Source organism: Tupaia chinensis, unplaced genomic scaffold (genome assembly GCF_000334495.1).
Source record: "Tupaia chinensis unplaced genomic scaffold, TupChi_1.0 Scaffold000081_1, whole genome shotgun sequence".
In the NCBI taxonomy this organism is placed as follows: Eukaryota; Metazoa; Chordata; class Mammalia; order Scandentia; family Tupaiidae; genus Tupaia; species Tupaia belangeri.
The window spans coordinates 3,295,907-3,316,818 of record NW_006159542.1 but is presented as its reverse complement, the minus strand read 5'-3'; the positions used below and the strand labels follow the sequence as shown (position 1 = coordinate 3,316,818).

The following is a 20,912-nucleotide window of genomic DNA, read 5'->3' as shown; positions in this document are numbered from 1 at the left end:
AGCAGGGAGGGCAACTCTAGATTCTAGAGACAGAAAAGGAGGGAGTGAGGAATAGGGGGAGGGAGGGAGGGATCCAGGAAAAGGCAAACAAAACATTTAACAGATATGAAAATGAAGAATTATCTGTAGATGATAATATATATGGTAATGATTTTGACTAATATACACCGTATTCATGCTGGGAAAAGTCATGTTGTACACTATAAAGATAGTACAGTGATTAAATGTAAATTAAAATTTCAGGTGTTGTGGTGGTTGGGGTACTGGATTCCCCCATGCCCAATTGTGGCTCGAGTCCTGGACCTGGTGACTTAAAAATCATGTTGGGTGCACGTGTGTGAGTGCCCAGGATCACAAGAGCAGAACAGAGGAGAGGGGACTGCAGCATGGCCATCCCCCGCAGGAGATGATTTCTCACTTTCTCTCTTACTGTCTGTCTCTCTCTACAGAGAATGTGTATGTACTGAGGGAAAAACCTTTAAGGCAGGGCAGAGCGAGAGCGAGAGCGAGAGCGAGAGAGAGAGAGAGAGAGAGAAGGAAAGCGAGAAAGCAAGCTGCCAGGCCCAAGATTCAAACCATGATCTGTCATTTAGGAGTCCAGTGCCCTTAACCACCATGCCACCTGCCTGCTCCTCATTCATTTATTTTAATTTGACCAAAGAAAGACAGAGAGACAGAGAGGGAAAGTGAGAAAGCAAGCCACCAGGTCCAGGACTTGAACTGTGGTTGGCCATGTGGGAGTGTCCACCACCTTAACCATCATGCCACCTGCTGACCCAATAAAATACTTCTTAAGAAAAAAATATTTATTTCTTCCATGAGTGAAAGAGAGAGAATCCCAGGACCAGCAGTTGGCGTAATGGCTATGTCGCTGGACTCCCATGTAGCCAACTATGGTTCGAGTCTCAGATCCAGTGGCTTAAACTCACCCCGAGTGCGTGTGCGTGCATGCCCAAGATCCCGAGAGGAGAATGGAGAAGGGATTGTGGCATGGCCATCCCCTCTGGGGGATGATTTCTCGCTTTTTGTCTCTCTGTGTCTTTCTGGCGAGCGCATGCGCCCTATAGCAAAAACCTCTCAAAAAGAGAGAGAGAGAGAGAGAGAGAGAGAAAGAGAAAGAGAGAGAGAGAGAGAGAGAATCCCTAACTGATCCAAAGCTGGATTTACCCCTCGTCTTTAGCAGCCCCAGATCATGGGCACATGTGTGCTTGGCATACTCTGGAAGACCTCTGGATTTGAACCAGGAACCTTCCCATATGAGACTGCCTAGCAGAGTTGCGTGTTTTACCACTGAGCCACTGTCTGATCCCAGGGGGTGCTATTCTTATTTCAGAACCAGCCTGGTTGTCTTCACTCCTCCTGGGGAGCCTGTTTGAATGGTTCACCTCTGCCGCATCAGCAGTACTGTGCCTCTGTTGTACACGTACACTGTATCGCAATGTGATTGTTTCCTAGACTAAGCTGCTGTGGGTAGGGGTTGTTATTAGTGTTAGGAACCTGGTATGGAAATAAACAAAGACTCCCCAAATGAGAATAAGCAAAAAGTGATTTATTCAGACCTCCCTATAGCAGGGGAGTCAGCCACCATCGCTCAGCATCACCTGACACTCAAAGGCAGGTAGGGATGGGAATATGGGAGGGAGGAAAGGGGAAGGCTTCAGGTAGGCTCAGCCTGGGGAAGCTAGAGGCAGGCTTCCTAGCAACAGGGTTTCTATGTGTTGGTTAGGGAAGCATATTTGGCTTTCTCTGGCTGGATCTAAGTTGGACATGGGGGCCAAAATTAGGGAAGCTGACTTATTGATTAAGTCCTGGGCATTTTGCGCTGATTTCTACAGGGGCTGTGGTTTGACTCCCTGGTCTGGTTGTTACAGATTCTGGGTCACAATTGTATTTTTCTTTTTTAAGATTTATCTTATTTAACTTTATTTATTCGTTTATTTATTTAAATTTGACCAGAGAGGGACAGAGTGAGAGAGAGGGAAAGTGAGAAAGCAAGCCACCAGGCCCAGGACTCAAACTGCAGGCGGCCGTGTGGGAGTCCAGTGCCCTTAACTGCCATGCAACCTGTCAGCCCCCATAGTTGCATTTTTATATATGGTTTGGCCGTTGTTTGTATGTTCAGTTTTTCACTGGTAACTTATGCTGAATTACATTTAGTCAGCATTGAAGACTTTGGGGAGTTGAGCTCCCAGACACATCAGACTGAGTGTGAGAAGCATAATTTGGTGGAGCAGGAGGGTGTTGGTGGGTGGGTGGGGTGTCAGGCCCGAGGTTAGGAATGGAAGAGGAGGGGTGAACCAGTCAGTCCTGTTTCTTAACCTTCCTCTGGCATTGCTGGATGTCTGGGAGTGGCTGTGAGACTTGTTGGCTCAGGTCTGGCTGGGATTCGGCTAGGCCAGAGGGAGGATGGGCAGAGGAGGCCTTTTGAATCCTGGGGAGCAATGGTGGGAAGAATTGAGGTTGTTTTTACTGCATATAGTGCACCTGACTTCACTAACTGCGTATTTCAGAAGCTTGGTCTTCACGCTGTCTTCATGAGTAACAGCAGCATATTTAGAATGAAGAAGAGGAGGAAAGGGGGGAAATGGAGAGTGGATTGTTGTGAGTGATTTCACGTTGCTTCCAGTAAGGGAGCAGGATGAGCCAGTTCTGGGTCCTGGTGGTTAAAGAAGCCAGATCCCACGTGGCTGACCACGAGCTTTGAGGCCCGGCCTTGGGGGCTTGAAAAATATTCTAGGTGCATGTGCTTCCAAAATCCAGACAGGATGGAGAGCCATCTCCAGGGACTTTGTTCTGGGCACATCCTCAACCTTGAGGTCAAACCCTAAAATGGGCTCCTAGGTCTCTGCCTCTCAAAGTATCAGGTGGCTATTTGGCCTCAACTGTGCTGAAAGGTGGAAATGAATTGATTATGTGGATTTTTAAAAAAAAATGCAGTGTCTAGAGAATGAGTCAGGTGTGAGACTGTGTGTGAAAAGAGCCTGTGGGGTGAAGTGGGTGACTGCTAGACCTGTACCTTAGGGTGTGGCCTAAATTGGTGGCTGCTTAACTCAAGATTCAGGGTTGAGATTGGGGCCCTCGATGTGGGTTGGTTCCTCCTCTGGAGGCCAGGTGTGGGGGGCCCCACTGTCTGTTGATCTTGGTCAGATAAGAAAGTAAATGGAAGAGGGCAAAAGGAGGCTGAGCGTTCTATAAACCATTTCACAAAAGGAAAGGTTAAAGATGATTTTTTTCTTTATTCATGATAGGCTTTGTGTGCATAGATGTGAACAAGAAAGAGAAAGAGATACAGGAGCACCCTCCACAGGGTCTGGCCAAGCCACCATCCCTTCCCCCCAGTACTCCAGCCCATTGGATCCTGGGTACTTGTGTGTGCTGCTGGCGTGTTTCAGGCAGATTCGATGGGAGATCCAGCTTCTGACATATACCACTGTACAACGGAGCTGACCCAAGGCTGAGGGTTCTTCATTTCTTTATTTTTTTGAAGATTTTTGCTATAGGGGACGTGCCTTGCCGGAGAGACAGACAGAGACAGAAACAGAAAGTGAGAAATCACCCCCCAGGGGGATGGCCACTCTGCAATCCCTTCTCCTCCACTCTCTCCTTGGGATTTTGGGCACACACACACACATCCAGTGTGAGTTTCAAGTTACCAGGTCCGGAGCTCAAACCATGGTCGACTATGTGGGAGTCCAGCATAGCATTACATAACATAAACATTCCACCATCTGCTGGTCCTGAGAGTCCTTCATTTCTAAGGAAATGAGCCAAGGGATCCCAACATTCAGGAAAAAAAAGTATTTTCAAATTATTCCAATACTATGTCAAGTTGAATTCCTTTTAACAGACTGCATCTAATTTAAAAGAAGCAAGAAATGGGAAAAACCTCATATTTTCTCCCATATAATATCCCTGGCAGGAAAAAAACAAAACAAAACAAAAATATAGCTTCTGTTTAAAGAATGTCAGTTCTGGGTTTTAGTGGGGATGGGAAATGTGTGATGTTCAAGTTGCCCTTCAAGTGACGCAGGAGTGCTGGGTGATCACACCCAACACCTGTGCTCATTCTTGTCCTTTGCTCATGAAGAATTGGTAAAGCGAAGTTTACTAGGGAAGGAGAAAAAGCTTCCAATGCAATGGAAGGGGGCCCGAATGGGTTGCCAAAGAAGAGCTAGAGGTGAGAGGTATTAATTTAGCAGCCTGAGCAATGGGTTAGTTCTCTGATAAGAAAGTAGGTTTTGAAAATAGTTGCATAGTAGTCTGAATGATTTATTACCCTACTCTTTGTGGGGTCAGCAGATCACAGTGTTCTGTGGGAGTGGCAGTTGGTGTAATGGCTGTGTCACTGGACTCCCATGTAGTTGACTGCGGTTTGAGTCCTGGGCCTGGTGGCTTAAACTCATGCCGGGCGCGTATCCGTGCATGCCTAAGATCCCAAGGAGAATGGAGGAGAAGGAATTGTGGCGTAGCCATCCTCCCTGGGGTGCGATTTCTCACTTTTGTCTCTCTGTTCTGGTGAGTGCATGCGCCCTATAGCAAAAAACCTCTCCAAAAGAAAAAATATATATATATAGGTACTAGAGACTGGCATGTGGCGTGGTGGTTAAGGGTGCTAGACTCTCACATAGCCAACTGGAGTTTGAGTCCCAGACCTGGCAGCTTGCTTTCTCACTTCTCTCTCTCTCTCTCCTTGTCCCTCTCTGATCAAATTTAAATAAATAAATAAATAAAGTTAAATAAAATAATTATTAAAAAAAAAAGAAGAATATAGGTACTAAATAGAAACTGTTGCCCTTAGCTACAGTTATTTTGAGTCCCAATGAAGCCAGCTTGTGGCTGTGAAAACTTAGCCATTGTGACTCCATCCTGGATTTATCATGTCTGAGGCTCAATATTCCTTTCTCCTGCCTTATTAGTAAGAAGTCATAAATTATTATTGTTACTAGTTGTTTTTTTATTTATTTTTTTTCTTTTTAAAGAGAGATTTTTACTATAGGGCGTGTGTGCTCACCAGAGAGAGAAACAAAGAGACAAAAGGTGAGAAATCACCCTCGGAGAGGGGATCGCCACGCTGCAATCTCTTCTCCATTTTCCTCTTGGGATTTTGGGCACGCATGCACATAGGCCTGGTGTGAGTTTTTAAGCCCCTGGGTCTGGGACTCATACGGCGGTTAACTATGTGGGAGTCAGTACCATTCTGCCATCTGCTGGTCCCAAGAAGTCAAACATTCTTTAGAGACATATAAAAGGGGTGTATATTGTACATTAATCCATGGAGGAAAAACACAGAGACTTCATTTAGAACAATAATAACAACCAAACATACAGTGACTTCCTTTCAAGACCCTTTCCCTATCTACCTGTAAGTGGTCTGTCTAATTCCTATCTCATAAGGATTACATTGCTCGAGACAGTACAGTGCTCTCCATCTTGAGGGACTTTAAAACAGAAACTATATTTTTATTTCTTTTTCCTTTTTATCTGCCAGGGCTATTGCATGAGAGAGACTATGAGGTTTCTCTTGTTTCTTGCATCTTTGGAATTAGATGCAGTCTGTTAAGAGGCATGCAACTTTACATAGTATTGGAATGATTTGAAAATACCTTTTCTGAATTTTGGGACCCCTTCGTTCATATGCTTAGGCCATTTAATCTTTTTCCATATGACTCCACAAGTTTGAGACAGACTCTCATGAAGGTTGTGCGGTGAATTTTTTTGGTCCAACTATAAATGTTTGGGAATTAAGTTGAGACATTTAAATTCAAGCACTCCACTTATGCTCTTTAAAAAAAAAAATCATAGGACTAGCAGATGGCATAGTAGTTATGTTGCTGGACTCCCACATGGCCAACCGCGGTTCGAGACTTAAAACCTGGCAGGTTGAAACTCATGCTGGGTGTGTGTGTGTGCATGCCCAAAATCCCAAGAGGAGAGTGGAGAAGGGATTGTGGTGTGACCATCCCCCTTGGGGGGAATTTTTCACGTTCTGTCTGTCTATCTCTTTGGTGACTGAATGTGCCTATAGCAAACATTTCTCAAAGAAAAAAAAAATTGGGGGCCAGCAGGTGGCATGGTGATTAAGGTGCTGGACTCTCACATGGCTGACTATAGTTCAAGTCCCAGACCTAGAGACTTGTTTCTCACTTTCTCTGTCTCTCTGTCTCTCTCTCGTGAGTGCACATGCCCTATAACAAACTTAGAAATAAGAACAATAATAATAATAAATAAAATAAATAATTTAAAAAAAAGAAGCAAAACAAAAATCATTTATTTATTTACCTATATCTATTTGTAAAGGCCACTCACCAGAGAGAGAGGAGAGGAAAAAGCACCCTCCGTGGGGAATGGGCACACTGCAATAGCTTTTTTTTTTTTTTTAATCATTTATTTATTTATTTTTACATTTTCCCACAAACATTTACTTTACATATCAAAAAATTTTTGCTCATACACCATAGTTCTTGACAGTTAATAAACAACTTTCAAAATGTCAAGAAACTGAATTCTAAAGAAAATATTTTAAATATTTGTTATAATTTTGTTTGTGACTCTATAAATATTTTTGAGAAAATATTTACATGTCAGCTACTCAAACTGTTGAAAAGCAAACACCCAGCACACAATTCACACATAAACCTTCTCGATTCAGCCCTGCCTACCAAGTATTCTGTTATATACCATCTGCTAGCAAAGATCAGTCTCTCTTTCTTCAAAGTCTTCCTCAAGATAACCCTCTGGTTGTGGCTGCTCTTTTGCAGTCTCTACTGATTTCTTTTTATGGTGTCAGGCCAGTTTCCAAGAGCTTGTGTCGGCTTACTTGAGATCTACCTTAGCTCCATAGTTTTCTGGTTTAATCTTCAGATTCTGGTCAAAGCCCCGTCCAATAACGAGTATCTCCAATTTCTGATTCAAGGCAACAGGTATTACTAAATTTATACAAATAACCATTCTGCCACAAAACAACACAACTCCCAAATATTTTCCAATTCCAGAGGGGTCATGAAGAGAAAGAAGTTTATGTTTTCATTTCAAGAAACAAACACACAAGAAGAAACATTTTAACAAATTGCTAAACCTATCAACAGCTCAAAAGAAAGCAAAATCCTTATATTGGGCATACAAAACATAGTAAAGAAAAAGACAGTAATGTTTACTCAAAACTCATACATTTTTATTTTACCAGTTCAGTCTTATGTAATTAATCTTTCTTCTGTTGAATTTGCAGTATTATGCAATCTTTCTGTTTAAATCCTGGAAGTTAACATTCAATGTTATTATTGATATTCCTTGTCCCTAATTAAGTTGGTCATTATCTTGGTTGCTTTTTGTTCTCTTATTTCTGTGTGTTTATCTTTAGTTTTCCTGGTAAAGCACTCCTTTCAGAACTTCGTGATGAGCTGTTCTGGTGTTGATAAAGTCTTCAGGTTTTGTTTATCTGAGAATGTTTTTATCTTTTCTTCCCATATGAAGGATAATCTTGCCGGGTATAGAATTCTTGGTTGACACTGTTTTTCCCTTAACACTTTGACTATATTTTTTCATTCTTTGGTATCTGATGAGAGGTCCGATGTTAGCCTGATGAGATAACTTTCATAAGTAACCTGACGTTTCTCTCTTGCCAAGTTTAGTATTTCGTCTTTGTGGATTTGGCCAATCTGGCTGTGATGTGCCTTGGAGAAGATCTTCTTGGGTTGATTTTGTATTTCTTGGGTCTGGATATTTGAATGATTTGAATACCTCTCTAGATTTGGAAAGTTTTCTTCCAGGATTTCATGGAATAGATTATTAATGCCCTTATTAGTTTCTTCACCTTCTGGGGTACTGATTATCCGGATATTTGGGCGCTTAATGGTATCTAGTATTTCTCGTATAGTATTCTCATTATTTTTGGTTATTTTTTCAGTTTTTTTGGTTGTTTTTTTTCTAGGTCAGAGGTTTTGCCTTCAACATCCTAAATTCAGTCCTCTGCATGGACTAATCTGCTTTTAATACTTTCGAGGGAGGTTTTGATTTCCTGTATTGCAGCCTGTGTCTCTAACAGCTCCAGTTGATTCTTTTTTATGGTGTGTAGTTCCTCTTTCTGATCGTGCAAGAACTTCCTCACCTCCTGGAACTCATCTCTTTTCTCCTCCATCTTCTGGAGCTCATTGTCTCTCAGCTCTTGCATCTCATTTAGTTTTGTCACTATGAGTATTCTGAATTCTCTACCAGACATTTCCACAAGTTTCGCTGTACTGTCTGTGGATGGTGAAGGATTGTTCTTTTCACTTATGGGAAAGATATTTCTTTGATTTCTCATATTTCTTGTGCCTCTACATGGGTTTCTGATCATTCTGTGACAAAATCTCTCCTCTACTGTATTTTGCAATGTGGTATCCACAGAAAGAGATTATGAGTTCAGATATATAAAAAGTTTCTCCCGTAAAGCAGGAAGTTCAATAAGCATTGAGGATTTCAGTGACCCCAAAAGTATTCAGAGGCTTGGCTACTGTGCACCTAGGCCTGTCTAGACACTCAATGTGTGGAGACTGAAGAGCAGAGTAGAAAAGTGAGGTTAAAAAAAAAAATAAAAGCAAAAGAAAGAAAAGAAAGGAAAATGAGAAAGAAAAACTAGACAAAACCCAAAAAAAGGGGAAAAAATTACTTTTAAAAGGTAAAAAATGGGGGCTTGCAGATGGCGTGGTGGTTAAGGCAGCTGGACTCCCACAAGGCTGACCTTGGTTCATGTCCTGGACCTTGCAGCTTGTTTTCTCACTTTCATTCTCTCACTCTGGTCAACTTCAATAAAATAAAGTAAAAATGGTGACAATGAATAAAATTTAAAATAAATAAATAAATAAAAGGTAAAAAATGAGGACCAGCAGGTAGCATGGTGGATAAGGTGCTGGACACTCCCATGAGGTCGACCATGGTTCAAGTCCTGGATCTGGCAACTTCCTTTCTCACTCTCTCTTTTTATTTCTCTCTTTCTGGTCAAATTAAAATAAATGAATGAATGAACAAATAAAATAAAATACGTAATTATTTTTTTAAAAAAAGTGAAAAATGAAAACCGCATGGTGCTCACCTCAGATTTAAAATGGCTTCTGAGGGAACCAGCAGTTAGCGTAATGGCTATGTCACTGGACTCCCACGTAGTCGACCGCGGTTCGTGTCCCGGACCCGGTGGCTTAAAACTCACGCCGGGCGCGTGTGCGTGCGTGCCCAAGATCCCGAGAGGAGAATGGAGGAGAAGGGATTGCGGCGTGACCATCCCCCCTGGGGGGTGATTTCTCGCTTTCTGTCTCTATGTCTCTGTCTGTCTGGCGAGCGCACGCGCCCTATAGCGAAAATCTCTCAAAAAAAAAAAAAAATGGCTTCTGAAATTAGCAAGAAAAAGAAAAGATCTGAGGTGAGAAGAGGTTTAAAAATTTTTAAAATATAAAAAATTTAAAGAGAGAGAGAGACAGAGACAAAGAGAGGACAGAGGTCACTCTGCCTTGTCTGAGTGTTTGAGTGGTCTAGAAGATAAGGTTTAGACCATAACTTTGATCACTTTGGTCCCTGAATGGGCCAGGACACAACTCAGATTTCAAGTGGCTTCTTGTCTGAGTGTTTCAGGGGTCTAGAAGATGAGGTTTAGAGCATAATAACTTTGGACTCCTTGGTCCCTCCTGCAATCTCTTCTTCTGTTTTTTTTTTTTGAGAGATTTTTGCTATAGAGTGTGTGCGCTCTCCAGAAAGAGAGACAGAAAGCGAGAAATCACCCCCCCCCTCCCAGGGGGGGATGGCCACACCACAATCCCTTCTCCTCCATTCTCCTCTCAGGATCTTGGGCATGCACGTACACATGCCTGTTTTGAGTTTAAACCACCGGGTCTGGGACTCGAACTATGGTCGACTACATGGGAGTCCAGCGACATAGCCATTATGCCAACTTCTGGTCACTGCAATCCCTTTTTCATTGGTCCTTCCTTTTGGGATTTTGGGCATGCATGCACACGTGCCAGATGCGTTTCTCACACCTCTGGGTTCAGGTCTTGAATCACATGGCTAGCCATGTAGGGATCTGGCTACCTCAACCACCAGGCCACAGAGCAAGCCCATGTGCTTTTAAATGCACTTCTGTTGACTGTAAACAACATCTCTTCATCTTGTTGTTAAAGTCCATTTGCTGCTGTCAATGAATTTAAGTTATTGCTTATGTATGGGCATAGGGGTGAGAGTTGCTTTTGGAGGCTGGAAACCTCCATTCCATCCTGAGGTACAGGTTTATTGGGTTGCTGTGAAGAGAAGGGGCAAGTGAACATGACTAAAAAGGTGAGGAGCTTCCGACCTGAGTCAGGTATTACTCAGAAGACTGGGAGGATTGGGGAAGGCAAGGAGCGAGTATGTAAATTTGGGTGCATGGTTTCTAGAACATCAGTTCATGGATAGGGAGACATCTGTCCACACCTTTGGATTTTTGGCTTCTTTGCAGTTCTCCGTCACTTTTTCCATTAGTATAATTGGGAGTTGGCTAGCTAACCATTAATGTTAGAACCTTCATTTACAAAGAGTTGCGTTGAGTGGTTATTATCACAATGTCTAATACATTCTAATTGCTTTACATGTATTAATTCATTTATTGTTTAATTCCCAAACAACCATACAGGGTGAGTTTGTTGTTATTCTCACTTTATAGATTTATGGAAACTGAGGCATAGAGATTGTCAAGGATTACACATATAGTGAGTGGCAGAGCTAGAATTACAACCCAAGTGCTCTTAACCACTATGCCCAAAGCCAGGTACTATATCCTGCATGACTTGTTTCTGAAATAATGTCAAGATCTGTGGACGTAGACATAAATACTCATATAAATTAGCTCTCAAATTTGCATAATGCTTGAGAGCTCTGTAGCATTTATATTTCTCATTTTATCTTCTTTATTAATTGTACTAGAGAGGGTGTGCACTTACTAGAGAGAGAGAGAGAGGGAGAGAGAAGGAGTGGGAGAAATACCCCCAATGGGACGTTGTCATGCCGGCAGTCCCTTCTCCTCCTTTGAGCCTGTTTCTCCCCACCCTTTGTCATTGCTGAAGGTCTTTTTTATGCCTCTTTTTTTTCTGGGTGGGGTACCTCACATTTGTGGTAGGAAGCTCTTCAAGTGCAATGCTCTGTCTCATTTGCCTCCTTCACAGTTTGCCATGTGGGATCTAGCTTCCCTAACCACCAGGCCTTGGGGCTGGTCCTCATTTTATCTTGACATGATTCCCATCTAAAGGATTAAAACTGGAGGACCGATAGACAGCCCAACCAGTTGTGGCATGAGTAGCAAATTGAACTGAATTGCTGGAAGTCACATGGGTGACCCTGGGTTTGGATTCCTGGGTCAACTTGAAAACACACTGGATGCATGAGCTCGTGCTCAAGATCCTGACAAGCTGGAGGGCCAGGGAAGGGGGATCGTGGCCTAATGAGACCCTGTAGAGGTGCCTTTCTCTCTCCCTCCCCTCCCACAGCATGCACACACATTCTATCATGACTGAAATAGAATAAAAACTTAAAAAAAAAAAACAAAACAGAAAAACTGGAGGAGTGACAGTTTGACTTGCCCAAGATCATGAAACCAAAGAGCAAGAGAGGAGTCTAACCCTGGTTGAGACACCAGAACAGGTCTCATCGTCTCGGTGTCGGATGTGGTTTTAGCTGGCTCCGTCACTGCAGAGTGAAGGGAAGTAGGCCCAGGGGAGCAGCCCAGCTGGGGTTGCAGTGCAGGAACAGAACACTTGGCAGGCTTTTCCTCTTTCTAGATTTGGGAATCCCATATCTCTGCCAACAACTCCAGGAGTCCTTGGGTGGTCTCTCACCTCTGCGGTACTTCCCTGTGCTACTGAGTGGTGGCCGCCTCTCTGCTCTTGGGCACCCAGCCTGCTGATGGCAGGGCTAAAGTCATCCTTGATGTGGATGTGAAGCCAAAACTGCCCCTGGAACAGCGCACCCAAGGTCATAGCACAGGCACAGTGGTCTTTTCATGGGCAGAGGAACCACTCCCACTAGGTTAGTCTGTTGCATTGGTCCCATAGTTACGCTCTGTGTCAGTTCAGACTCGGAGAAAGACTTCTTTCAGTATTGCCTTTTCTTTCCCTGGGATTTTGACCCCTGTCCTAAAGTTGTGATAGACTTGTAGTGCTAGTCAGTGTAGTCCATTGGGAGTTGCTTAGAAATGCACATTCTCGGGCCCCACCCCACACCTGCTGAATCAGAATCTCTGAGTATACTGTGTCTTCCCCAGCCCTCCTGGGAGGGTGAATAACTGTCTCAGTTTGCTCTGAATTGAGGGATTTTCCTGGGACACAGGACTTCAAGCATTAAAACCAGGCAAGTTAATCATCCTGTCTCCCTGTGATTTTTTTTAAGGGTTATTTAATTTTATTTATCATTACTATTATTATTATTATTATTTTTTTACTTTGCTACAGGGCACTCACACTCATAAGAGAGAGACAGAGCGAGGGAAAGTGAAAAGCAAGCTTTCAGGTCTGGGACTTGAACTGCAGTCAGCCATGTGGGAGTCCAGCGTCTTTAACGACCATGCCACCTGTTGGCCCCACTCCTGGTGATTTAAAAAAAAAAAAATTGACAGAGGATGCATGCCCTTGCCAGAGAGAGATAGGGTAGGGAGTAAAAAAGGCACCTCCCAGGAGGAATTGTCACATCCCAATCTCTTATTTCTGATTGTCCACTCAGGATTTTGAACATGCATGGACATGTTCCTGGTGTGTTTCTCAAACCTCATGGTTGGCCATGTGGGCGAGCCAATGCCTTAACCTAATGTCACTGATTGGCCCTCTCCTGGTGATTCTCTCTTTTTAAAAATAATTTAGTTAATTTTACTTATTATTATTTTAAAATTTGCTTAGGGCACATGTGCTCACCAGAGAGAGAGAGAGATAGTGAGAAAGAAAGCCATATGGTCCAGGATTCAAACTGTAGTCGGCCATATGGGAGTCCAACACCTCAACCACCATGCCACCTGCTGGCCTCTCTCTTGGTGTTTCTTTTTTCTTTTCCTTTTTTTGAAGAGGTTTTTGCTGTAGGGCACGTGTGCTCACCAGAAAGATGGAGAGAGACAGAGAGACAGAAAGTGAGAAATCACCCCCCAGGGGGGATGGCCACACCGCAATCCCTTCTCCTCCATTCTCCTCTGGGGATCTTGGGCACACACGCACATGTGCCTGGTGTGAGTTTAAGCCACCGGTCTGGGACTTGAACCACAGTTGACTACATGGTTGTCTAGCGACATAGCCATTATGCCAACTGCTGGTTCTATCTCTTGATGTTTCTTAACTGAGCTAGAGGTTGTCAATGATGGACTCGGGTGTGTGGCTGAAAGCAGTCCCTTCCGTATGTCCTTGGCTTGGGATTGTGTTCCTTTGCTTCTTTCTTTTTCCTTCTTCTTCTTTTTTTTTAAAATGTAACTTTTTAAAAAGAATTATTTAACTTTATTTATTTATGTATTTATGTATTTATTTATTTATTTTAATTTGACCAAAAAAAGAGAGAGAGAGAGAGAGAGACAGCAAGCTTCCAGGTTTGGGACTAGAACCGCAGTTGGCCATGTGGGAGTCCAGAGCCCTTAACCTCCATGCCACCAGCCCCCCTTGCCTCTTTCTTTAGGATAAGTTTTTTTTCCAGGAGGCTACTTGGTCAGTCAAATTGCTTATTTTAAATTACTCTCTCTCTTTCTCTCTCTCTTTTTTTTTTTTTTTTTGAGAGGTTTTTGCTATAGGGCATGTGCAGTCACCAGAAAGAAAGACAGAGACCTCCTGGGGGAAATGGCCATACCACAATCCCTTCTCCTCCGTTCTCCTCTTGGGATCTTGGGCACGCACGCACACGCACATGACGAGTTTAAGCCACTGGATCTGGGACTCAACCGTGGTCGACTACATGGGAGTCCAGCGACAGCCAGGATGGCAGAGGTTCAGAAACCAGAGTTGCTCTGGTCTCTTCAGTCTGTCCTGGGCTCTGTTTATGAGTCTTTAAGAGTTATTTATTTTATGTTATTTATTATAAATAATGAAGCAAGAGAGAGGAGGGGACCTGCAGTTGACGAAATGTCTGTGTCGCTGGATTCCCATGCAGTCGACCGGGGTTCGAGTCCTGGACCTGGTGGCTTAAACTCACACGGGGCGCATGTATATGGGTGCCCAAAATCCCAAGAGGAGAATGGAGGGGAAGGGATTGCGGCGTGGCCATCCCTCCTAGGGGGTGATTTCTCGCTTTCTGTCTCCCTGTCTCTGTCTTTCTGGAAAGTGCACATGCCCTAGGCGTAATGGCTATGTCTCTGGACTCCCGTGTAGTCGATTGCAGTTCGAGTCTCAGACCCAGTGGCTTTAAACTCACACCATGTGCATGTGCATGTGTGCCCAAGATCCCGAGAGGAGAATGGAAGAGAAGAGATTGCGGTGTGGCCATACCCCCTGGGGGGGTAATTTCTCGCTTTCTGTCTCTCTGTCTCTCTGGCAAGCACACTGGCCCTATAGCAAAAAATCTCTCTAAAAAAATTACTCTTAAGAAGAAAAAATTAATTGCCAGAGGGTGTACGTGCTCACAAAAGAGAAAGTGGGGGTGGGAGAGAGAAAGGGAACCCTTCAACATGTGGTCACACTCCAATCCTTTTTTTTCCATTTTTCCACCCTCTCAGGACCTTGGGGTATGCTTGCACAAGTGTCCAGCATGTTTATCAAGCTGTCAGGGCCAGGACTTGAACCCAGATTGAACATGAAAGATGTGGCTTCCTTACTACTAGGGTATGGGGGCAGCCCTATTTTCAAATTCATTCTTTCTTTTTTTCTTTCTTTCTTTCTTTCTTTCTTTCTTTTTTTTTTTTTATTTGTTTTAAGGTGTGTGTGCTCATTGGAAAGGGAGAGAGATGCCAAGGGTGGGTGGGGTAGTGAGAAATCACCTCCCCGCCCCAGGAAGGATGGCCACGCCAAAATCCCTTCTCCTTCACTCTCCTTTGGGGATTTAGGCACACATGCATACACGCCCAGTGTGTTTTTCAAGTTGCCAGCTCTGGAACTCAGTTTGCCCTGTGAGCTCCATGTCTTTAACCATTGTTCCCTTGGCTGGCCCTTTTCTAATTACTTAACATCTCTTAAAATCTTTACTAATTTTTTTACTTTAAAGGTTATTTTAGAGCCAGCAGGTGGCATGGTGGTTAAGGGTGCTGGACTCCTGCATGGCCTACTGTGGTTCAAGTTCCAGACCTGGTGGCTTGCTTTCTCTCTCTCCCCCCCTCACTTTGTCCCTCTCTGGTCAATTTAAATGAGTAAAGTTAAATAAAATAATTCTTTAAAAATTTTATTTTATTTAACTCTATTTATTTTAATTTGATCAGAGAGGGACAGAATGAGAGAATAAGACAGAGGGAGGAAGGGAGAGGGAAAGTGAGAAAGCAAGCCGCCTGGTCCAGAACTCAAACCATGGTTGGCCATGTGGGAGTCCAGCGCCCTTAACCACCATGCCACCTGCCACCCCCAGTCTTTACTAATTTCTTTTTCTTTTTTTTTGGAGAGGTTTTCGCAGACAGAGAGAGACATAGAGACAGAAAGCGAGAAATCACCCCCCAGGGGGGATGGTCACGCCGCAATCCTTTCTCCTCCATTCTCCTCTCGGGATCTTGGGCACGCACACACACGTGCCCGGCGTGAGTTTTAAGCCACCGGGTCCAGAACGCGAACCGCAGTTGCCTATGTGGGAGTCCAGCGACATAGCCATTACGCTAACTGCTGGTTCCCCCTAGTCTTTACTGATTTCTACACCCCCATTTTCTTTTTCTCGTTTTCAAGCTCTAACATTAAAATTCTATTTTTTTCCCCTTCTGTCTGCCTATTTTTCTTTCTTTCTCTCTCTCTCTTAAAATTTTGCTGTAGGGCATGTTTGCTTGCTGGAGAGAGACACAGAGAGGGGAAGCAAGGCCATGCCGCAATCCCCTCTCCTTCCTTCTCCTTTTGGGATTTTGGGCACATAGGCACACACAACCAGCATGTTTTTCTTTATTATTTATTTATTTATTTTACAAGTTTTTGCCTTAGGGTTGGTGTGCTCATCAGAAGGAGTGAACAAGAGAGAGACAGTGAGAGGGAAAGTGAGAACTCACCCGCCTGTGGGGATGGGCATGTCACATTCCGTTCTCCTCCGCTCCCCTCCCAGGATCTTGGGCATGCACACACATGTGCCTGGCTTGAGTTTCAAGCCACGAGGTCTGGGACTCCAATCATGTGGGAGTTCAGTGACGTAACTGCTATGCCACCTACTGGCCCCAGTCAGCATGTTTTTCAAGCCACTGGGTCTCGGATTTGAACTGTGCAGTCAGCCATGTGGGATTGAGCCGCCTCAACCGCTATACCATTGGCTGGCCCTGTTTTTTTGTTTTGTATGAGAACAGATGAAGTTAAAAATTTTCTGGAGTATATACATAGTTATACCTATTATTAAAGATTTCAGTTTTTACTTTTTGGCCAGAGGGTGTGCACAGGCCACAGTGAGACAGAGAGAGGGAGAGCACCCCACTCCGTGGGACATAGTCACATCACAGTCCCTTCTCCGTTTTTCTCTCCCTTTGGGACTTTGGGCATGCACATGTATGCATCTGACATGTTTTTTAAGTCACCAGGGCAGGTGGTCAGTCCTGTAAGATCCAGTTCCCTTAACCACTAGGCCATAAAGCTGGTCCAAACATTTCAGTTTTGATGTCCTCTTTGTCCCAAGAATTATTTGCGAGAATGTTAGCAAGTAGGTTTCTTATAGGGATGCTAGTATAAGGTTTTGATTTTTATAGTTCTGTTACATTTTCACATTATGGTCAGATAATATGGCCCCTAAAAGTTTTACTTTTTTGAAATTTCTTTTCTTTTTTTGGAGAGGTTTTTGCTATAGGGCGCGTGCGCTCGCCAGACAGACAGAGAGAGACAGAAAGATAGAAAGCGAGAAATCACCCCCCAGGGGGGATGGTCACGCCGCAATCCCTTCTCCTCCATTCTCCTCTCGGGATCTTGAGCACGCATGCACACGTGCCTGGCGTGAGTTTAAGTCACCGGGTCCGGGACGCAAACCGCGGTCGACTACGTGGGAGTCCAGCGACATAGCCATTACGCTAACTGCCGGTCCCTCTTTTGAAATTTCTTACATTTACAAAAATTATTGCCAGAGGGTGTGTGTGTTTACCAGAGCCAGAGAGAGGAGACAGAGAGAGAGACAGAGAGAGAACACACCTCAAGTGGGGCATGGTCATGCCACATCCCCTTTCCTCCATTCCTCCATTCCATCTGGATTTTGGTTGTGCATACATATGTGCCTGGCGTGTTTTTCAAGCCAGTGGGGTTGGGATTTGAACCATGGTTGGCCATGTGAGATCCAGCTTCCTACACTCCTCTTAACTACTGTACTATGGGGCCAGCCCCGAAATTCCTTGCGTTCTTGTTTGTGGTCTGAGATAGAATATGTTTTGTAAATATTCCACGGCTAATTTGGTATTACTTAGTTCTGACTGGTGGTTTGTCTCATTCCTGTGTTAGCTTTTATTTAAAGAAACCACCCTGGCACAGTTAAGAGTGTTTAGAAATCTCCTAGTCTCAGGTGGTTTCTTGCTGAGAGCAGCCTAAGGGCTAGGCTGTATTATCTGGGTAAGAATGGGGTGAAGACAAGAAGAAATTCCATGCCAGAAGATCCTCTGTACTAGGCCACTCCTGAAATTAGGGACACACAGCATCATGGATAGCCTCTGGTAGAAGTTCTTGTTTGATCTTGGGCCATCTGTCACCATCTGGTAGACTTGGATGTTTTAGGAATTTTAGCCTCAAACATTTCTGCTGTTTATCTAAATCGTTGGGGTCTGGTCATGCCGCTGTGTCTTGGCTGTTATCTCACTGACATCTTAAACATGACTGCTTTTTCCCTAAAAGGAACGTGAATAAGCTAACAGGTAGATGTGTTCCTCTCCTCTCTGTCTGCATTTCTTCTTTTCTTTTGCTAGAGGGCATCTGTGCCCACCAGAGAGACAGAGAGAGACAGAGAGAGAGAGAGAGAGAGAGAGAGAGAGGGAGGGAGAGGGCGAGAGGGCGAGAGGGGGAGAGGGAATGGTCATGCTGCAATCCTTTCTCCTATCTCACCCTCCTTTCTGGATTTTGGGCATGCATATACACGCACATGTGCCCGATGTGTTTCTCAAGCCACGCGCTTGGCCATGTGGGATCCAGCTGCCTTAACTACCAGGCTGCAGAGCTAGCTCCTCCATTTGCTTTGGTTCTTCTTCTTCTTCTTTTTTTTTTTGCTATAGGGTATGTGCACTTGCTGGAAAGGGAGAGAGAGACAGAGAAAGGGAAAGTGAGAAATCACCCCCTGGGGATGGCCACACTGCAATCCCTTCTCCAGTCTCCTCTGGGAACTTTGGGCACACACACATGTGCCTAGTATAATTTTTAAGCTTCCAGGTCTGGGACTTGAACAGCAGTAAGTATATCGCCTTAACCTCCATACCACATGCTGGTCCCTTCATTTGCTTTTTAAATTTTTTAAATTTAATTTTTATTTATTCACTCATTTATTTTAATTTGACCAGAGAGAGAGAGACACAGAGAGAGAGAAGAAAGAAAGCCACCAGGTCTGGAACTTGAACCGTGACTGGCCATGTGGGAGTGTCCAGTGCCTTAACCACCATGCCACCTGCTGTCCCCCACTTTTTAAATTTTTATGAAATTTATTTAAAGAAAAAGAAAGAGAGAGAGGGAGGGAGGAAGGGAGTCCGGCATCTCCAACAGGATCCTCATGCTGTGATCCACTCCAGTCTCAGCAGCCTGGAATCTTGGCTATAGGGTATGTGCACTTGCTGGAAAGGGAGAGAGAGACAGAGAAAGGGAAAGTGAGAAATCACCCCCTGGGGATGGCCACACTGCAATCCCTTCTCCAGTCTCCTCTGGGAACTTTGGGCACACACACATGTGCCTAGTATAATTTTTAAGCTTCCAGGTCTGGGACTTGAACAGCAGTAAGTATATCGCCTTAACCTCCATACCACATGCTGGTCCCTTCATTTGCTTTTTAAATTTTTTAAATTTAATTTTTATTTATTCACTCATTTATTTTAATTTGACCAGAGAGAGAGAGACACAGAGAGAGAGAAGAAAGAAAGCCACCAGGTCTGGAACTTGAACCGTGACTGGCCATGTGGGAGTGTCCAGTGCCTTAACCACCATGCCACCTGCTGTCCCCCACTTTTTAAATTTTTATGAAATTTATTTAAAGAAAAAGAAAGAGAGAGAGGGAGGGAGGAAGGGAGTCCGGCATCTCCAACAGGATCCTCATGCTGTGATCCACTCCAGTCTCAGCAGCCTGGAATCTTGGGCGTGCACACACAGGCTCTGCGGGCTTAGAGAGGCCTCGGGACATGAACCCAGGACCATTCCCATGTGGGCACAGTTACTGCCGTGCCACCACCTGGCCCCTCCATTTGCCTTTTGAACTGTAGTGAATAGGACTGCAGGTTCCTTCGTCCACTCAGTCAGTACAAATGTATCGAGTGTCTGTACTGTCGGGCAATGACACTGGCAAATGACATCATCCCGATCCTTCGGCAGCTCATTCGTAATGCGAAACTGAGAGACAGAGCTGAAATAAAATACAGTGACAAATTAACATGATTGTATGGAGGTACAAGCATTAGATTAGCACAAAGGAAGATGATGGAATTTTCCTTAAGAATGAAGAATGGGGAAGATGTCAGAGAGAAGGTGACTTTTTTCTTTCTCTCTCTCTCTCTCTTTTTTTTTTTTTTTTTTTTTTTAAGACTTTTACCATAGGGTACTTGTTGGAGAGAGACAGAGAGACAAAATGAGAGATCACCCACCAATGGGATGACCATGCTGCAATCCTCTTCTTTATTCTCCTGTCGGGATTTTGGGCACGCATGCACACATGCTAGGCATGATATTCAATCCCCAGGGTCCAGGACCTGAACCAGGCAGTGGGCCTGGTGGGGTCTGGCCTTTACCACCACACCACCTGCTGGTTCAAGGAGGTGACATTTAAGCTGGGCTTTGACATGTGAATAGATGCTAGCCAGATAGAGAAGGAGGCGTAGGTAGCCCAAGTCGAGGGAAGGTCATGACTGTGGCAGAGAAGTGTGACAGGACAGTCTGCCTCCAGGGTGCCGTGTGGCTGTGGCTTGGCAACGGTGCAGCTGGAGGAGTTAAACCGCAGACAGACTGTGAAGGGCGTTGCTTGTCATGCAGAAGAATTTGCATTTTATTCTATGGACAATGAGTAGTGGCTGAAGGGTTATTTATTTATTTACTATTTTTTTTTAAGTTGTTTATTTCTTCTGTGAGTGAGAGTGACAGAGAAAGAGGGGGGAGAGACAGAGACAGAGAACAACGGCAGCCCCAACTGTCTTGATGCTGTGATCCACCTCTAGCCCCCGCTGCCTTGACCATGGGCGTCTGGCATACTCAGGGAGGCTCCCAGATACGAACCCAGAACTTTCCCGTATGAGTCAACCGCACAGAGTATCGCATTTTATCATTGCACCACTGTCCAACCCCTGTCGAAGATTCTGAGGCATGGGATTAGGTTTGTCTTGATTTATTTAGGTTCTCCTTTATAAATGTCCACTAACTGGGGCCAACAGGTGGCGTGGCGGTTAAGGGCACTGGACTCCCACATGGCTGCCCATGGTTTGAGACCCAGATCTGGCTGTTTGCTTTCTCACTTTCCCTCTCCCTCTCTTTCTCTCTTACTGTGTTCCTCTCTGGTCAAATAAAAATCAAAATAAATCAATGAAGCTAAATAAAATAAAACTTTTAAAAAATTATTAATTTAATTTAATTTATTTATTCATTTATTTTAATTTGACCAGAGAGAGAGAGGGAAAGTGAGAAAGCAAGCTG

At 44.2% G+C, this 20,912-nt stretch overlaps 1 protein-coding gene across 1 annotated transcript in view; it reads left to right on the top strand.

Annotated features, from left to right (window-relative positions):
- Positions 1-20,912, top strand: part of SUSD1 (sushi domain containing 1) — a 150,065-nt gene that overhangs the window by 3,377 nt on the left and 125,776 nt on the right. The window contains exons 2-3 of the mRNA XM_027769349.1: positions 2,123-2,244; positions 4,088-4,177. Of these exons, the coding sequence (XP_027625150.1) occupies positions 2,123-2,244; positions 4,088-4,177 (212 nt within the window). The remainder of the gene's footprint in view (positions 1-2,122; positions 2,245-4,087; positions 4,178-20,912) is intronic.